The sequence below is a fragment of the Protopterus annectens genome, chromosome 4.part0 (assembly GCF_019279795.1).
Source record: "Protopterus annectens isolate FY-2018-M chromosome 4.part0, PAN1.0, whole genome shotgun sequence".
Taxonomy (NCBI): domain Eukaryota; kingdom Metazoa; phylum Chordata; order Ceratodontiformes; family Protopteridae; genus Protopterus; species Protopterus annectens.
Window position 1 is genome coordinate 223,039,855 of NC_056733.1, and position 15,786 is coordinate 223,055,640.

General features: G+C 38.7%; 2 protein-coding genes across 2 annotated transcripts in view; both read left to right on the forward strand.

The window, feature by feature from the left end:
• SIRT7 (sirtuin 7) overlaps positions 1-15,786 on the forward strand; it is an 885,398-nt gene that overhangs the window by 318,115 nt on the left and 551,497 nt on the right. The gene's annotated exons all lie outside the window — the stretch shown is intronic.
• The window catches only part of LOC122800097 (low affinity immunoglobulin epsilon Fc receptor-like), a 263,352-nt gene that overhangs the window by 167,881 nt on the left and 79,685 nt on the right, over positions 1-15,786 (forward strand). Inside the window, exon 5 of the mRNA XM_044069624.1 lies at positions 4,857-4,950. Within this exon, the coding sequence (XP_043925559.1) occupies positions 4,857-4,950 (94 nt within the window). The remainder of the gene's footprint in view (positions 1-4,856; positions 4,951-15,786) is intronic.

The window sequence follows — 15,786 nt, forward strand, 5'->3', positions numbered from 1 at the left end:
GAGAGCTGAATGAGCGAATCCATCATTTATACAGCCATTAATAAATACTTTTGTCTAGTATTAGCAACCCACCTCCTTGGTGACAGATGTGGACAATCACTTATACTGGGAGAGTCACAATTCCTTCTTTTATGTGCTGATGCATACAGTCCTGTGATATCTTCTCCAAAAAACATCTGCTCAGAAGACTGGCAGCACATATCCCTGCTAGAGATTTGCTCATTGTTACCCATTCTCAGCCAGATGCAGTTTTGCAGCAGACTAGATTGCCTACCTCCCCTAGACAAGTAAAAGTACACAGCATCCTCTTACATGATTTCTGCAGCATCTTAATTTCACCTTCTCAAAGAGTAGAAAGAAGAGCCCCTGGTGGCACCATCCCTCTTTCCCTGGTCATACATCTGGCACCTGTACTACTAGTAATGAGATATATCCCATATCTCCATACCATTGTTTGCCCTCCTCTATTCTGCTGGCAATTGGAATGCATTTGCCTTGTTCCTTTGCTATCAGACACCTTGCTATTGTATTGTTGTTGATCATTCATTTGTTTTTTGGGAGGATTAAGGAAAATACTTTGATTCTATGTCAGTCGAAGTAGTGAAATGTATTATGCCCCATGCCATCAAAATCAGTGAGACAGGTATCTCTCCCTTGTGACTTGGATACCTAGCCACTGTGCCATCAGAAGTAGTGAGGCAGGTAGCCTTCCCTTTTTACTTTGGGTACCTTACCCCTGTGTCATAAGAAGCAGAGAGACAGAGACTATTTCCATGTGACTCTGAGTACATTATCCTTGTGCAATCTGAAAAAGTGATGCCGGTATCCTTCCCCTATGACTTTGGGTACCATTCCTGTCTGCCATTAGAAGCAGTCTGGTAGGTGTCCTTTCTCTGTGACTTTGGTTATCCTGTCCCTGTGCCTTAAGAAGGAGTGAGGCACGTATCCTTGCCCTGTGACTTTGTGTACCCAGACCATATGCCATCAGAAGCAATGAGGCAGGTATCCTTCACCTTTGACTTTAGATACGTTGACCCTGTGCCACTGGCAGCAGTGATACATATATCCTTCCTGTGTGACTTTATGTGTCCTGCCCCTGTGCCTTAAGAAGCAGTGAGGCAGGTATCCTTGCCTTGTGACCTTGGGTACCCTGCCCCTGTGCTATCAGAAGCAGTAAGGCAGGTATCCTTTCCCTGTGACTTTGGATACCTGGCCCCTGTGCTATCAGCAGCAGTGATGCAGATATCCTTCCCTGTGACTTTGGGTACCCTGCCCCTGTGCCATCAGAAGCAGTGAGGCAGGTATCCTCCTCCTGTGACTTTGGGTGCCCAGCCCTTGTGCCATCAGAGGCAGTGAGGCAGGTAATCATCCCTCATGACTTGGTTACCTGATCCTTTACCATCGGAAGCATTGAGGCAGGTATTCTTACCCTGTGACTTTAGGTACCTGACCCCCTGTGCCATCTGAAGTAGTGAGGCAGGTATTCTTCTCCCTTGGATTTGGGTATCCTGCCTCTGTATCATCAGAAGTATCAGAAACACTGACGTGGGTATCCTTCCCCTGTGAATTTGAGTACATGACCCTCTGCCATAAAAAGCAATGAGGCAGGTATCCTTCCTTTGTGACTTTGTGCATCCATCTTCCTTGGCATTAGAAGCAGTGAGGCAGGTAACCTTTCCTTGTGGTATGGATGCCTGACCTCTGTGCCATCAGAAGCAGTGATGCAAGTATCCTTCCCCTGTGACTTTGGATACTCAACCTCTGTACCATCAGAAGCAATGAGTCAGGTATCCTGCCTCTGAGACTTTTCAAACCCAGCCCCTGTGCCATCAGCTTTGACTTTGGTAGCATTGAAGCATGTACCTCCCTTTATTTGCAGTCATGAGAACTGGGACATGTTCTCCAGTGATTTTGGGTACCCAGTCCCTGTGCCTTAGCATCAGTGAGGCAGGTACTCTACATCTGTATCACTGGGAGCAGTGAGTTGTGTACCCTTTTCCTGTGCTCTCAGGAACAGTGAAGCAGGTGTCCTTCACTTTTGACTCTGAATACCTATTTTTTATGTCTTCGGGAACAGCGAAGCAGATAGACGCTCCTCCCATATTTCTACATCATCAGTAGCACAGGATTTTTGTAATCAGGAACAATGAGGCAGATGTAATTAGTCTGTGCCTTTGATTACTTTAGTTATGTGCTGTTTGGAACAATGAGGTATGTATCCCTACCTTGTGACTTTGAATACCCTGCTTCTGTATTATCAGGAGCAGCAAGGCGTATGTCCTTCTACTCTATCATTGAAAGCAGAGCGATAGATCCCTTTCTGATGTGACTTTAGATACCCTCCTTCTGTGTCTGTAAAGCAATAAGGCAGTAACATGCCCCTGTGACTTTGAGTACCCTTTTTTGTGCCACTGGGAGCAGTAAGGTGGGTTATCTGTACACAGAGGACCACTGAGACAGTACTCTGCCCTTGTAACTCCTAGCACACTGAGTTTGAGCCCTCCCTGTCAGCTGTTATGAACAAGGAGGCAAGTGTTCTAACCCTGTGATTTTGGATTTCCTGCTGTTTTGCTGTGTAGAGGATTGAAGATGTTGCCACCAAGAACTGCGCTGTAAGGAGCACTGACACAAGTGCCCTGCCACTGTTACCAACTGGAACAGTAAAACAACTGGCACAGTCATGTGCTATCAGCAATGGTATGTGAAATGACATACCCATATGCTGTCAGGAACAGTGAAGCAGATGCCTTTTACCTGTACAATCAGGAGCAGTGAGACATATACTCTCTGGCTGTGCTGTCAAGAGCAGAGCTGCATCTGCTTTGCCCTTTTCCTTTTGGTGATGGCTATGGTTCTTATTTGTTTAGATGAAACTCCTGTCAGAAATCAGAAGCTGTTGCCCTGACAATATTCTAAACGCTGGTACTGAAAGCTTTCTTTCTTTCGTACTGTCCTGCTGTACCATGTTTATGTGGTACTCTGAATCCATTGCATTCCCTGTCAAAGCTCGACTTATGCGAAGTACTGCTACTATGACAACAATGAGCTTCCCTCATATTCACAGCCTCTTAGAAGTGCTCCCTTTTTAGCTCCATATTTTGGGAAGAGTGCTCTTGATTTTAGGGTTACTAACTATGATGCAGGACATGTCCTACTAATATGAACGCAGACTGGCGTGTGCCTCATCCTTCCTTTCTGCTTCTGTGACCTCACTTCCCCTTTCTCTGTAACTTATTCACTGTGTTGGCTTAATGTTCCTTGACTCTCCTAATACTGAGCATCGCTGAATGTCTCTAGTTCTTCTAAGGGACAATTTTTTATGAGTATGTTGTTTACAGCTTGTATTTTATTGTTCTGTCTCTGATGTTATCAACCTTCTCTTTCATGAGTTGCTTCCATTTCACACTTGACAAGGTAGGTGAATCTGTACAGAAAGTGGAATTGCCACAAGATATTCACCTTTTGATAAATATTACATAATATGTCCCCCTGGCAGGTGGCAATGCAACCACCATTAGCTTCCTTCCTTCAGAAAGTGCTCTCGTAAGCTAACACTGCCTCTGGCTCATTCTCCTAGCAGTCAAATAGTGGGGGTATTCTAGGAGCTTCAAAATTACACATGGTGTATAACTTTATTTATATTTTAATACCAATAAAATAATGTACATTTATACATTTTTGCGAAGTGAGCACCTTTTTGTTTGTAGTTATGTAGCCTTAAATGATTAACAATAAATATACAACCAAACTACATAATTTCAAATGATTTGTTAAACTGGTAAACTGGCACAGTGACACTTACCGAACCTCATAATCTGGAGACTGAGTTACCATAGAATCAGGCAATGGTGTATTTCAAAAATAACAAATTATTTTCAGTGTCAATCACTGACTGTAATACTTTGCAGTCCATTTATAAAGTGCTCACCTTGCAAAACAGACATCATTTGCTCACATTACATCAAAAAGAAAAGGAAAAGCAGTCCCTACCACAGAAACTCTTACATAAGATACCTATACTTCTGCTGCATATAAAATGTATATTGATATATATTGTGGTATTGTATATTGAATATCATTTTTTATTTTATTTTTCTCCTGTCCTATAGACATGTTGCACTTTGTCTCCCATATAATTCTGTTTTTTTTTTTTTGCTCTATTGTTAATCTTTCAGACTGCAACCATTTATATTACTTCATGTTAGTCAACATTTATCTTTGTCACTGTTTTATTGTAGTGACCTTTTCTCCCCGGGCCTCTGCTGAAACTGGGCTTCTGGCCCAGTCAGACACTCCTGGTAAAATGTAAAATAAAATAAATAGCCCAACATGGGAGAATGTTCCCCTATTGTACCCTTCCCTAATATTTTAACTCTGCAGTCACTGTTGCCGTTGAAAAAAGTACATGATTCCTCAGGGTATCCCTCTCTCCCACTTTATCAGGTACAATCAAAGGTGATTCAGTGAACTGCCATTTAAGACGACATAAAACTGCTTACATAATATGTAAAATGTTACATGTTGTATGAATATGCATTGTCTACTTTCTTGTATTTATATTTTTTATATTTAAAGACTTAACACTGTGATTTTATTCTTTCTAGTTTGTATATTTAGAGATGTACAGCACCATAAAATATCTACCCATATTTTACTGCATATAAAACTGTATTTTTAGTGATTTCAAAATACAAAACCTGAAGTTATGAAGTTAGAAAAACTCTATCATTGGACTGTTATTCGGTGCTTGACATGTTGAGTGATAATGTGATATTTGATGAAGTATTTGATATCTGTAATCTGGTAAATGAAGGCATTAATCAATAACTAACTGGTTCACTCTGGATTTTGTACAGCTGGGAGGAGAATGTCTTTGTATTTGATTTGGTGAATAGTGCAGTCGCTGGAATTCCAAGAGATATCTGGATAGGACTGAATGACAGACACATGGTAAGAACATACCTTATTTCTTGTTTTTAGTGTGGTTTGTGTCTCTCTGTTCACTCATGGGATTGTTAATACAGCATGAGAGGGTGAGAAAACCATGTGCTGTGGACATTTCTGCTGGTGTGACATACCAGCATTATTCCCAATACATTTTGGGTAGATCTAGTGGTAGACACTGTCTGTCCATCTTAGCTGGCCATGACTGAGACAAAGTCCATTCCCTGAGCTGTTGAAGACTTAAGTACAGTAGCATACCTCTCAAATGTACAGATGTTTAAAGAATGTCCAGTGTTGCCTCATATTTTTGGTCTGTTCTTCATAAATTAAATGATTTTCTATATTTTGTGATGAATCAGTGAGGAATGAATTTGTTTTAGTTTCAGATTTCATATCATTCAGAAAATTCATGGTAGCACAATACTTTATTCTAGAAACTTTCTAAGCTTATAAAAGAGATATTTAACATTTGTCCCTATTTCTGAGGCTTTGCCCTCCATTATTTTTGGCTGTGACCAGGTTTTTTGTGCCAAGAGGTTGAGAGCTATGTACAGTAGTATGTAATATAGATTTAAGAGTTGCATTACGCCTTTTATGGTTTAGCACTGCTTAGGGCTATCTCTTTGTGAGAGAGATGGCACCTGCCACCAATGCAGTGGGTTATTTTGCTTTTGTTGAGGTGATATATCTCTAACTTTATGTATTTCTTTAATTTCATTTTGTTATCAGATCATTTAGATGAGTATGTGAACAGTCCTTACTTTAGAGTGATGTGGTGCAGCAATATTTTGTTTTGAGGCAAAAGATCAGCGCGAGTCCTCCATCATTTTTTAAACAAGAAACTTCCTTATTAAATTAGCACTTATGACATAGGCAATCATACATTTATATAAATGAAAACAAACCGTATTGACATAATCTTAGTTGCAAGCATTATATATCACAAACCATGTTGACATAATTTTAGTTGCAAACATTGTACATTACTCTTAATCTACCCAATCATTGTCAGTCCAACATTACATAGCTCAATCAGATCCTGCCTTCTTTTAAACCTCATTCCTCCCCTGTATGCATTGTTCCCACAATTCCCATTTTTGTCTGTTTATTTTGCTTCTACCCTTTTCTAAAGATCCCATTTCCAGTTGTTTTATCTCTGTTACTATAATCACTATTTCTAGTACAGTTGGTTTGGATTTTGATTTCCATTTTCTAGCAATTGCATTTTTGGCAGCCACCATAATAAAACTTAGCAAGGCCTTACTATATGTCGGCAATTCCAATTCTATATTATAGCTCAGAAAAATCATTTCCCTAGATACACCAATTTGCTCTCCCAGTATCTCTGCTAGAGTAGTCTGCAGGAGTATTTAAAGTCTGTGTATTCCTTACAGTCCCAGAAAATATGTTCCCATTTATGTCTTTCTTCCCCATCACACCTCCAACATTTGCTGTCTACCTGAGGAAGAATTCTCTGGAGTCTATTTGGGGTATAAAAATACCTATGTAAACATTTCCAAGCAAAAATCCTAAATCCTCCAGATTTTGTTGCACATTTGGGAGACATACATATATCCCTCCATTGTTTCTTTGTGAATTGTTTATCTGATTTCTCTTCCCAATCCTTTCTAACCTCCTCTGATTGATTCTTATAGTTGTCAAGCAATATTTTATATGTCCTTTTTTAACAGCAATTTCTGTTCTAGATTCTACTAAAAACTCTGCCGGTGCTAGTCTTTATTTAGGATCCCTGTTTCTTTTTCTTTTCCTGTACTCTGATATCAATCCTTAATAGGGAAGGCAATCTCTAACCTGCAGTCCAAATAAATTCTTGGTGTCTTCCCATTCTATCACCTATTCCTCTCTAGTTATTTGCTCCCAATACCTTGGTTCCTTTGGCAGTTTTGTCCAATAAATTCCAGCCCCCTCTTGCCTATTGTCTGTATCCCTAATTGCAGTCATCCCTATCGGCAGAATCTCTTTTCTCCATTCCCGTGTTGGCTTAGTTCTTAGAATACTTTCTGATACTTTATGAATATAATATCCTGTATGATTATTGTTATACTCCTTAATGATCTACATCCAAAATCCCAGTCTCTCCATGTTTGTTGAGCTTCCCCCCTGTTTCATTATCATCCCTTTCCACTTTGAATTATAGTTTTCTGCTTGTGCTATGTATAGGAGTCTTAACTGTGCAGGTCTGAAATACTCCTTCAAATCAGGTAATCCCAATCTGCTTTGTATTATACTGGAAGAATCAGCTTATCCCACTTGACTCTTGCCATCCCCCCCCCCCCAATATAAAATCCTTCAGCTCTTTATTAATTGCTACCCACAACTTCTCCTCTGGTTGATAAAAGTATGCCTGACCTGTGTATAAGACTAAAAGGACTAAAACATTTTAACTGCTTATATCTTACTACCCATACTCATATAACAGAGCTTCCAATTTCTCAGTTTTTGTATTATCTTTTGTTTAGTCTCTTCCCACACATCCTTAGCTGCCACACTGGGATCACTTTAATCCATACTCCTAAGTACTTTATTTTATCATGTCCCCATAAATATGGATATTGCTGAACTAATTTGTGTGTGGGTACATAACTTACAGCTATTGCCTTTGTTTTAGCTTCATTACTTTTATATCCTGAAAAGATTTGAAACTGTCCTTTTCTGGTTTTGTCAGGTATAAAATAATATCATCTGCAAACAGAGCCAGGTTTTATTGACTAGTATACCAATTATATCCTTGAATTTCTGAGTCCCGTGTTTTCTTTGCCATTGGTTCTAAATATAATGCAAATAACAAAGGGGAAAGAGGACACCCCTGGCTCATTCCTGTTCTTAAGTAGAAATTATCAGCAAGGAACCCACCTACATTAATTTTCGCTTCTGAGCCCTCATATATCTTAATCAACCTTATAATTTTATCAAGGAATACAAATGCATCCATTGCCCTACTCATAAAATCCCAGCCTACTCATAGGTTCATAGGAGGGTACTAGGCTATTGGCCCTAGGGCCTATATAAGCCTAGCCAAAAAAGGTACCCTGGCTTTCACCACCCAAGAAAATTATTTTCCTGTGCCCCTGTCAAGCAGAGCCACAGAAGTGATCCCGGGGTGAATTTCCTATCTCCCATCCAATCATCAAGATTTTTCTTGAAGAGTGCTAATGAGGAGCTCTGTTTAACATAGATAGGTAGTCTGTTCCTACTCTGTCTAATGCTTTCTCTGCATCAAGACCCACCAAACAGCAGGGCATTTTCTTACATTCTGCTTCCCTCTGGATCATCAGTGTTATGTTAATGTTGTCAAATGTTTACTTCCCCTACACAAAACCACATTTATCCATATCTATCAATTTTGGCATCACTTTTGCCATTCTTTTATCCATCATAGATATAAACACTTTATAATCATGGTTTAGGATTGAAATGGGCCTGCATGAAGCTGGATCTGATGGGTCTTTACCCTCCTTATGTATTACATCCACCACCACTTTCTTCTAGGATGTTGGTGCTTTTCCTCCTCTTAAAATACTGTTAAACAAAACCTTCCAGATCTTTATCAATTTTTCCCTCCTAGCTTCAAAACTTCCACAGGAATACCATCTACTCCTGGTGACTTTCCTGTGGAATGGATATACATCACTATTTTATCTTACCTCTTCCCATCCTAATTGTCAGTAATTGAGCCTTGTCTACCTGTAACGTTGACATAGTTAATTCTTCCAAAAACATTTCCATTTGTACCTTTTTTTTGATTTCCATATTTCTCTGCTTTATACAGACTTTCATAGAATTTCTGAAATATTTCTAGTACCTCTACAGGATCTCGTTATCTTCCTTGTTATAGGCTCCCTAAGCTTGGCAACAGCCCTTTCTACTTTCAGTTTCCTAAGTTGTCATGCTAAAAGTTTTTGTGCTCTAGAGTTATTATCAAAAACATATTCTGCAATACTTTGACATTTGTCAATACCTCTAAATAATTCTTGTTACTTCTTAACCATATCTCTTTTTCTTTTATTTCCACCCTGTTTTAAACTCCAATTTAATTGTATCCCATTCCCTGGCTATATTTTCAGAAGACATTACTAAATTCTCTAATATATCTTGATAATTTCCACTACCAATTCCTTAAATTCCTCTCTTTTTAACAGATAGGTGGGAATGTGCCAGTGTCTCATTTTTATTTCATTACCATGCATTTTTATTTAATTTAGTCATTACTGATGCAAGATCTGCTAATGGAACAGGACTCATTAAGACCTGGAACATTGTATGCATTGAGTTTGATTTGCCACACCAACTCTAGTTCTTCAAGTTTGAGAGGAAAAGGTCCGCCTCTAATGTCTTGAAGTACATTGTCTATGGCCATAAATTTAAACTGATGGTCCACATTAAGATGGATATGCTTTGCCAACGCATTATCGGTCTTGTTGTGACCGATAGCGTACAAATGTTTGTACATTCTGTCATGGAGTCTATGCTCTGTCTTGCCTATATAAAAGGCTTGACAGCAAGTACATCTGGCCAGATAGACTACAAACCTAGAGTTACAGTTAAACCTAGATTTTAATTTGTATTTTTGACCATTTACCACAAAGTGGTTAGCTACCTCTACATTTTTACAGTAATTACAATTCTCACATTTATTCATCCCGACTATTCTGGGAACCTTCCACTGCTGTTTTTCCAATAAATTCTTAAGGTTTCTACCATGTTTAAAAATAATATTATGTGTGTTTCCAAATTTGTTAAATAAAATTTGATTGGATCTAAACAATTCCTAGTTTTTCCGCAGGATTTTAGTGCAAAGATTACTTTGTGCACTGAATGTGGTTATAAAGCTACAATGTGATGTTTGGTTATTGTGGATAATGGACTCACAAGAGACTATAGGCACTGACAAATCCGGGTCTATTAAGTTGTTACCAACAGAAAGTCTAATAGCCAAAATGGGTTTGTAAATTTGGTTTACCTTTTTACAAGTAACTTCCTCTATCAAAGAGTCCAACAAAGGTTCCGGATAATCACGATGTAAGAAAAGTTTTTTTAGGAATGCACATTCTTCCAAAAAAAATCTTCCTCCTGGCTAATAATCCTTGAAGCCCGAACTAGCTGGCCCTTAATAACCGACCTTTTCTGATGAAACGGGTGGCAGCTAGAGAAATGGAGGAAAGAACTGGAATATGTGCTTTTCCTAGATATTTTGGCCCTATAACAACCCACTGTTCTATTCTTACTTAACCAGATGTCTAAGTATGCTGTGGCCTCTGTGTTGAAAGTAGAAGTGAATTGTAAAAATTCAGTTGATTGATTAAACATTTCCAGCATCACTCGGCCTGTCTCTTGGTCCCCTTTTAACAAAATAAATATGCCGTCCAGGTATCTGGTGTAATAAATGAGATCCTTTTGGACATTCATGTTGTTCAATAGAAATTCGGATTCCCAGCCTGCCATAACCAGGTTGGCTACACTGGCTCCAATTGGGGAACCCATTGCTATCCCTACTTTTTGCAAATAAAATTGGTTATTAAACATAAAAATGTTATTTGTTAATACTAGGTCAAGTAATTCAGTCACTAAAGAAATCTCCGAACTAAGTGTTCCATGTTTCTTCATCATCCAAGCCACCCATTCGATGCTAACCTCATGTGGAATACATGTGTACAGGTCTCTGACATCAATCGTGAGAAAATTGTAGTTTTCATTGTACTCTAAGTTGTCAATTTTAGCCAAAAAAGACCAAGAATCTTTACATATTTGGTCTTCGAAAACTACTTACTTCTGCAACATTGTGTTAATGACCTTAGCACAAGCACAGGTAGGAGAGCCTCGACTGTCTACCAATGGTCTCGTAGGAGGATCCAATACGTCTTTGTGAATTTTCGGGATACCGAACAAAAATGGATACTTAGTATCCATTGAGTAAGATACTGAGTAAGATGTTGTCATAAAATTAAACATATCTTGTTCAATACGGCCCTCAATGAATAAATCATTAGTACACATCCTGATTAAATTGTAAGCCTTATTGACCTCTGATCGAGAACTCATTTGGTAAGCATTGGTACATAACAATCTATCAGTCTGCTCTATATAATCATTATTGTCAAAAACTCTAACACAAACGGCAACACCAGAACTGATAAAACAAGACGGTCAACTCACCGTCCCAGCTAGGTTTAAAAAGTAGCATGCAGGCTTACTCGAATAAGGCAATGGTGGTGTATATCCAAAGATATATTTATTAAAGACAATCCACAGTATTGGAAACTAAAATCCACATGAACAACTGTTTCAAAGATATATTTATTAAAGACAATCCACAGTATTGGAAACTAAAATCCACATGAACAACTGTTATTAAAGACAATCCACAGTATTGGAAACTAAAATCCACATGAACAACTGTTTATTAAAGACAATCCACAGTATTGGAAACTAAAATCCAGATGAACAACTGTTTAACTGTATTAATTTCGATAATAGCCTTAACAATATCAATTTGATGTTGGGGTACATAAGTGTGCCCTTTAGCTAAAAAATTCACAATGTCAGAAGTAAATACAGCTGAAGAAAAAGTGTACACTCTAAAGTCACCTTCTTTATTACAGATAACGTTAGGTCCTACCGGGCTTCGTTGTGTCTGTTCTTCATTACTTAAAGACATAGAAAAACAATATTCTTCTCCACTAAAAATTGCTTGTCCATGAAAAACTGCAATGTGGTGAATAAGGGAAGGACTCTCATTGAGGAAATCTAATACCACACTGGAGGAATCTTCCACAACCATTAAGTTTTGTTCCTGTTGTAATTTGACTTGCCCTTGTTCGATTGTAAGCTCTTCTGTTGTTTCAGCCTCGCTCCTGTAAAGCTGGTTTGCCAAAAAACCTGGTTCTGATTATAGTTTTGATCGTTCTGTTGTCTATTGTTGTTATAAAACATGTGAGGGCCATTTTGTAGTCTCTCGCTCCTCCGGACCTCTGGAAGAACAGAACCACTATCATTAAATTAACTACCATTATTGAACCCATTCATAGCCTCAGTAGGAATGTTAGCACTCGGGTCAATCTGCTCACCAATAACTTGATCTGATTGAGTATTACTGGGAAGGCCTTGACAATGGACATCCTTTACTTGCTGGTGGTGCATGCCCTGGCCAGCCTGCCATACTTGAGCTGGAGAAGGGGCCAGGTATGCCATACCTTGACTATAAGCCTTACGATCACGGTCCAATTTTTTGACTTTATTTGCTTTGAGTTTGCTCATATGTTGGTCAATGCTAGAGAATACCCTACTATAGTCATATTTATATCTTGCAAACTCAACATCATTATTAATACTCTTGTCCAAGTCAGTGACCGAACCAGTTAAATTATCAACCCAAATGGAATAATGTTTCACCATTAGCTCTAAACGTTCAAACCCTTGTCAGTCAAACAATTCTATTAAGTCAGTATGAAAAGGCGAATCTTTAACAAGCCCTGTAGGGTACTGAAATCTATGCAAGCCTTTCAGAACAACTTTCTGTGCTAAACATTCCTTAAAATAAGAAATTTCCAATTGGGTTTTCTTTAGTTTTAAAAGATGAGTGTCAAACAGTTTCAATTTATTAACTATGTCAGGAGATTCTAAAACATTACTTCTCAGTGACCGTAAGTCATTAACGGTAGATGGTACTGGTCAGGAGAAAGAGAAGTTATCTGAAATCCATGCTGCCAAAGAAGGAATTCCACCAGACCGATCCTGCTGGTTGACCGGATTCACCTGTCCATCTACTTGGAGGACTTCTTGTGGATTAACTTAATTTATCATGCCCTGATTCTCTCCCCACAGTAGCTGATTAGACAACTGCACTTGGGTTGTCCTTACAGACCCAACCACGATACCTTGTGCTGGTGGTGGTGTTGACAAATCCACCTGGCTCTCATCAGTAACAGCTTTTTGCTGCATTAACTGCAATGGATTACCATTCAACGGCTGTATTGAATTTGTTACTAAATTAGCAGCCTGATGAGATACAAGGGTGCCACTGCTAACTGAAGATAAATAAGGTAAATACTATTTTCTTATTAACATTTTATATTTTTTATAAATATAGACCTTTATTTCTGTTAAAAGTTATGTATTTGTGTGTATAAATTTAGACATATATTTTTTGTAAAAGGTAGGATTATATTGTAGGTGATACTAGGTTTAATTCAATTTTAGTAGTTGATAGTTAAACAGCTATTGTTAGTTAATTGTCCCGCGTTTTTTGGATCAAGTGTTTTAAAAGGATGACGTAATTTTTTGTATTTTCACTTCTGACGAAGTTTGCATAGATTGCAAATGAAAAGCGCTTTAAGTACGTATTAAATTGAATTATAGTGTTGACTCTACGGTTGTTTGGACTTGTTTTTCATTTTTTTGTTGAAACATTGGAAAAGGTTTCACTGGCACAATCTCTCTGTTGTCTTTATTACCAGAAGAACAAGAAGCAGAATCTCTTCTGTTCCACAGCTCACTTTTTGTAAGACAAACTTTTGTATTTTCTCCCCAGCATGCACTGCATCAAAAAATGACTTTGCCCCACCAGGAAAGAATATTTTGAAGATAGCTGTGTATAGCAGTTTCAGTCTCATGCCTGCTTCTCGACATTCCCAGAATAGTGAAATAAATGTACTCCTCTTCTGCCAGGTATACAGTGAGTAATCATTCTCTACAAACATTCTGCTGTCTCACACTTTTAGTACTTTATCCTTCTGCCACAGTTTTGTCAGAATCAACTCCTGCTGGTAGGGTTGCAGCTTTATTATTAAAGGTCTAGATTGCTTTCTCATAGCCAGGTTTTGAGCATGTACATGATGTGCCCTTTCAATTAACAACTCCTGCTGAGGAATACCAGCCCAGTTGCTTATTTGTGCTCTCATAAAATTAATACAGTCTTTTCCTCCCAGCTTCTCTGGTGCAACAGAAAATCTTGGGTTTTCCCTATGTGCTCTGTCCTATAATTCTTTTATTTTTTGAAACATCTCTTCTTGACCAGTTTTATATTGAGCCAGCCTTCTCTTCATTTTGACCTCTGATTTTTGCAGTTTTATCACCTCATCTGAATATCTGTTTAAAGCTTGTTCCATTTTTTTCCAGCCTGTTATTATTTGACTTGATATACTTCATCAGCGTTTCATTTATTTTAATCAGGCCTGTGTGCAGTTGTGTTATATTTTCCTCTGGGTTACTGAAAGTCATGTCTGGAGCTTGCACTGCTTTTTGCTGAACAGCCGCAGTACTCTTCCCAGCCAGTGTTTTTACTTTACCTTTTGTAGTTGATTTCCTTTCAGGTCCTCTGCATTTCTTTTTTTTTTTTTTTTGGCATCTATGCACTGAACTTATTAGCCAGTTACTGAAATTTACCCAGAAATATAAGTCCACTGGCTTTCTCTGCTGAGTTTTTGTTTTCACACTGGGGGAGCTAGAATTAACCTGTTACTCAATGTGCAGCCATCTTGGATTCATGTAAGCTGAAGATTTTCTGAGTCCTCCAGCCTTAATCCATTCCTTCTGACTTCCTCTGCACCTGAGCATCTTCTGTAATGCCATCATGTTAGACACTTAAGCATGAAAATGCACACTGCTGGAAGGGGTAGCAACAAAAGTTACTGAAACTTGAAGACAAATACACTAGAGAGTGATAGCAGTAGGTATTTGAATCCAAGATCAAATACAGAAGGTTGTCAAATAAGTATTTATTTGTTTATAGTTTGTTGACTGGATTAGTCTCACTAGGCCAATGACCTCTTTTCAGGAGAGAACTGAGGTAGTAAATCATACTGACGAAGGGAAATTTACCTAATATTTTCAATGAGTGCTGTGTATTTTTTACATTCACCTAAGCTACCACAAAATCAGGCAGATGGGTTCGCAGTTTAATTTCTCATCTGAGGGATGGTACACTGAGGAGTGCAGCACCCTATTATGCTGCACTATAGTGCCAGTATTAGAAATATCCACAATCCTGGTGTGATAATAGTGCACTAAAGGTGAGTGTGCTACCTGTTGAGCTGTTGAGACTGATATTGGTATTTGCTATAGGTATTTAAACATGTGATTGAACAATCTAGGTTATGTCAGCAGCAGAAATTTAAACCCAAGACTGAACACTCCACGTTATGGCAGCAGTAGGTATTTGAACCTGATACTGAACATTTCAGGTTACGGCAGTAGTAAGTATTCCAACCTGAGACTGAAAACTCCAGGTTATGGCAGCGATAGGTATTCAAATCTAGGGCTGAACATTGCAGACATGGAACTTAACAGCTGATAATGGCAGCAGTTGAAGATATGAAGAGAGGAGACCAAACATTCTTAGGAGTAGAGTAGCAGCTGCTTAGACATGAGGCTGTACACTATAGGTTATAGTTTCATCTGTAACTATTCAAACATGAAATAGTACACTCAATGGACTGGGAGCAACAGCTGTAATAGTAAGTATTCTAATATGGGGCTGATGATGGTTGTGAGCAACAATAGCTATTTAGATATGGTTCCAAAGAATCCTGTAAGTAGCCTGCACCAATGGCATAAAGGGATAAAGCCCTGACTACAGCCCAGGTGATCTGAGTTTGACTAGCTGCTAAGGCACTTGATGGCATAGGCAAGGAGGATGGGCATGCCCGTCCTGTAGGGGAGGCACTGTGGTTCTCACTCAGCTTGCAACAATGACAGGACCCTACTGGAGGCTGAAGAGATGAAGCTCATCATGCAGTGTGGGTATGGAGGATGTGAGCATGGCTGCCCAAGCCTTTGGCGATAACTTCTGTGGATGCATGTGGGGGAGCTTGCATGCCAGGACTG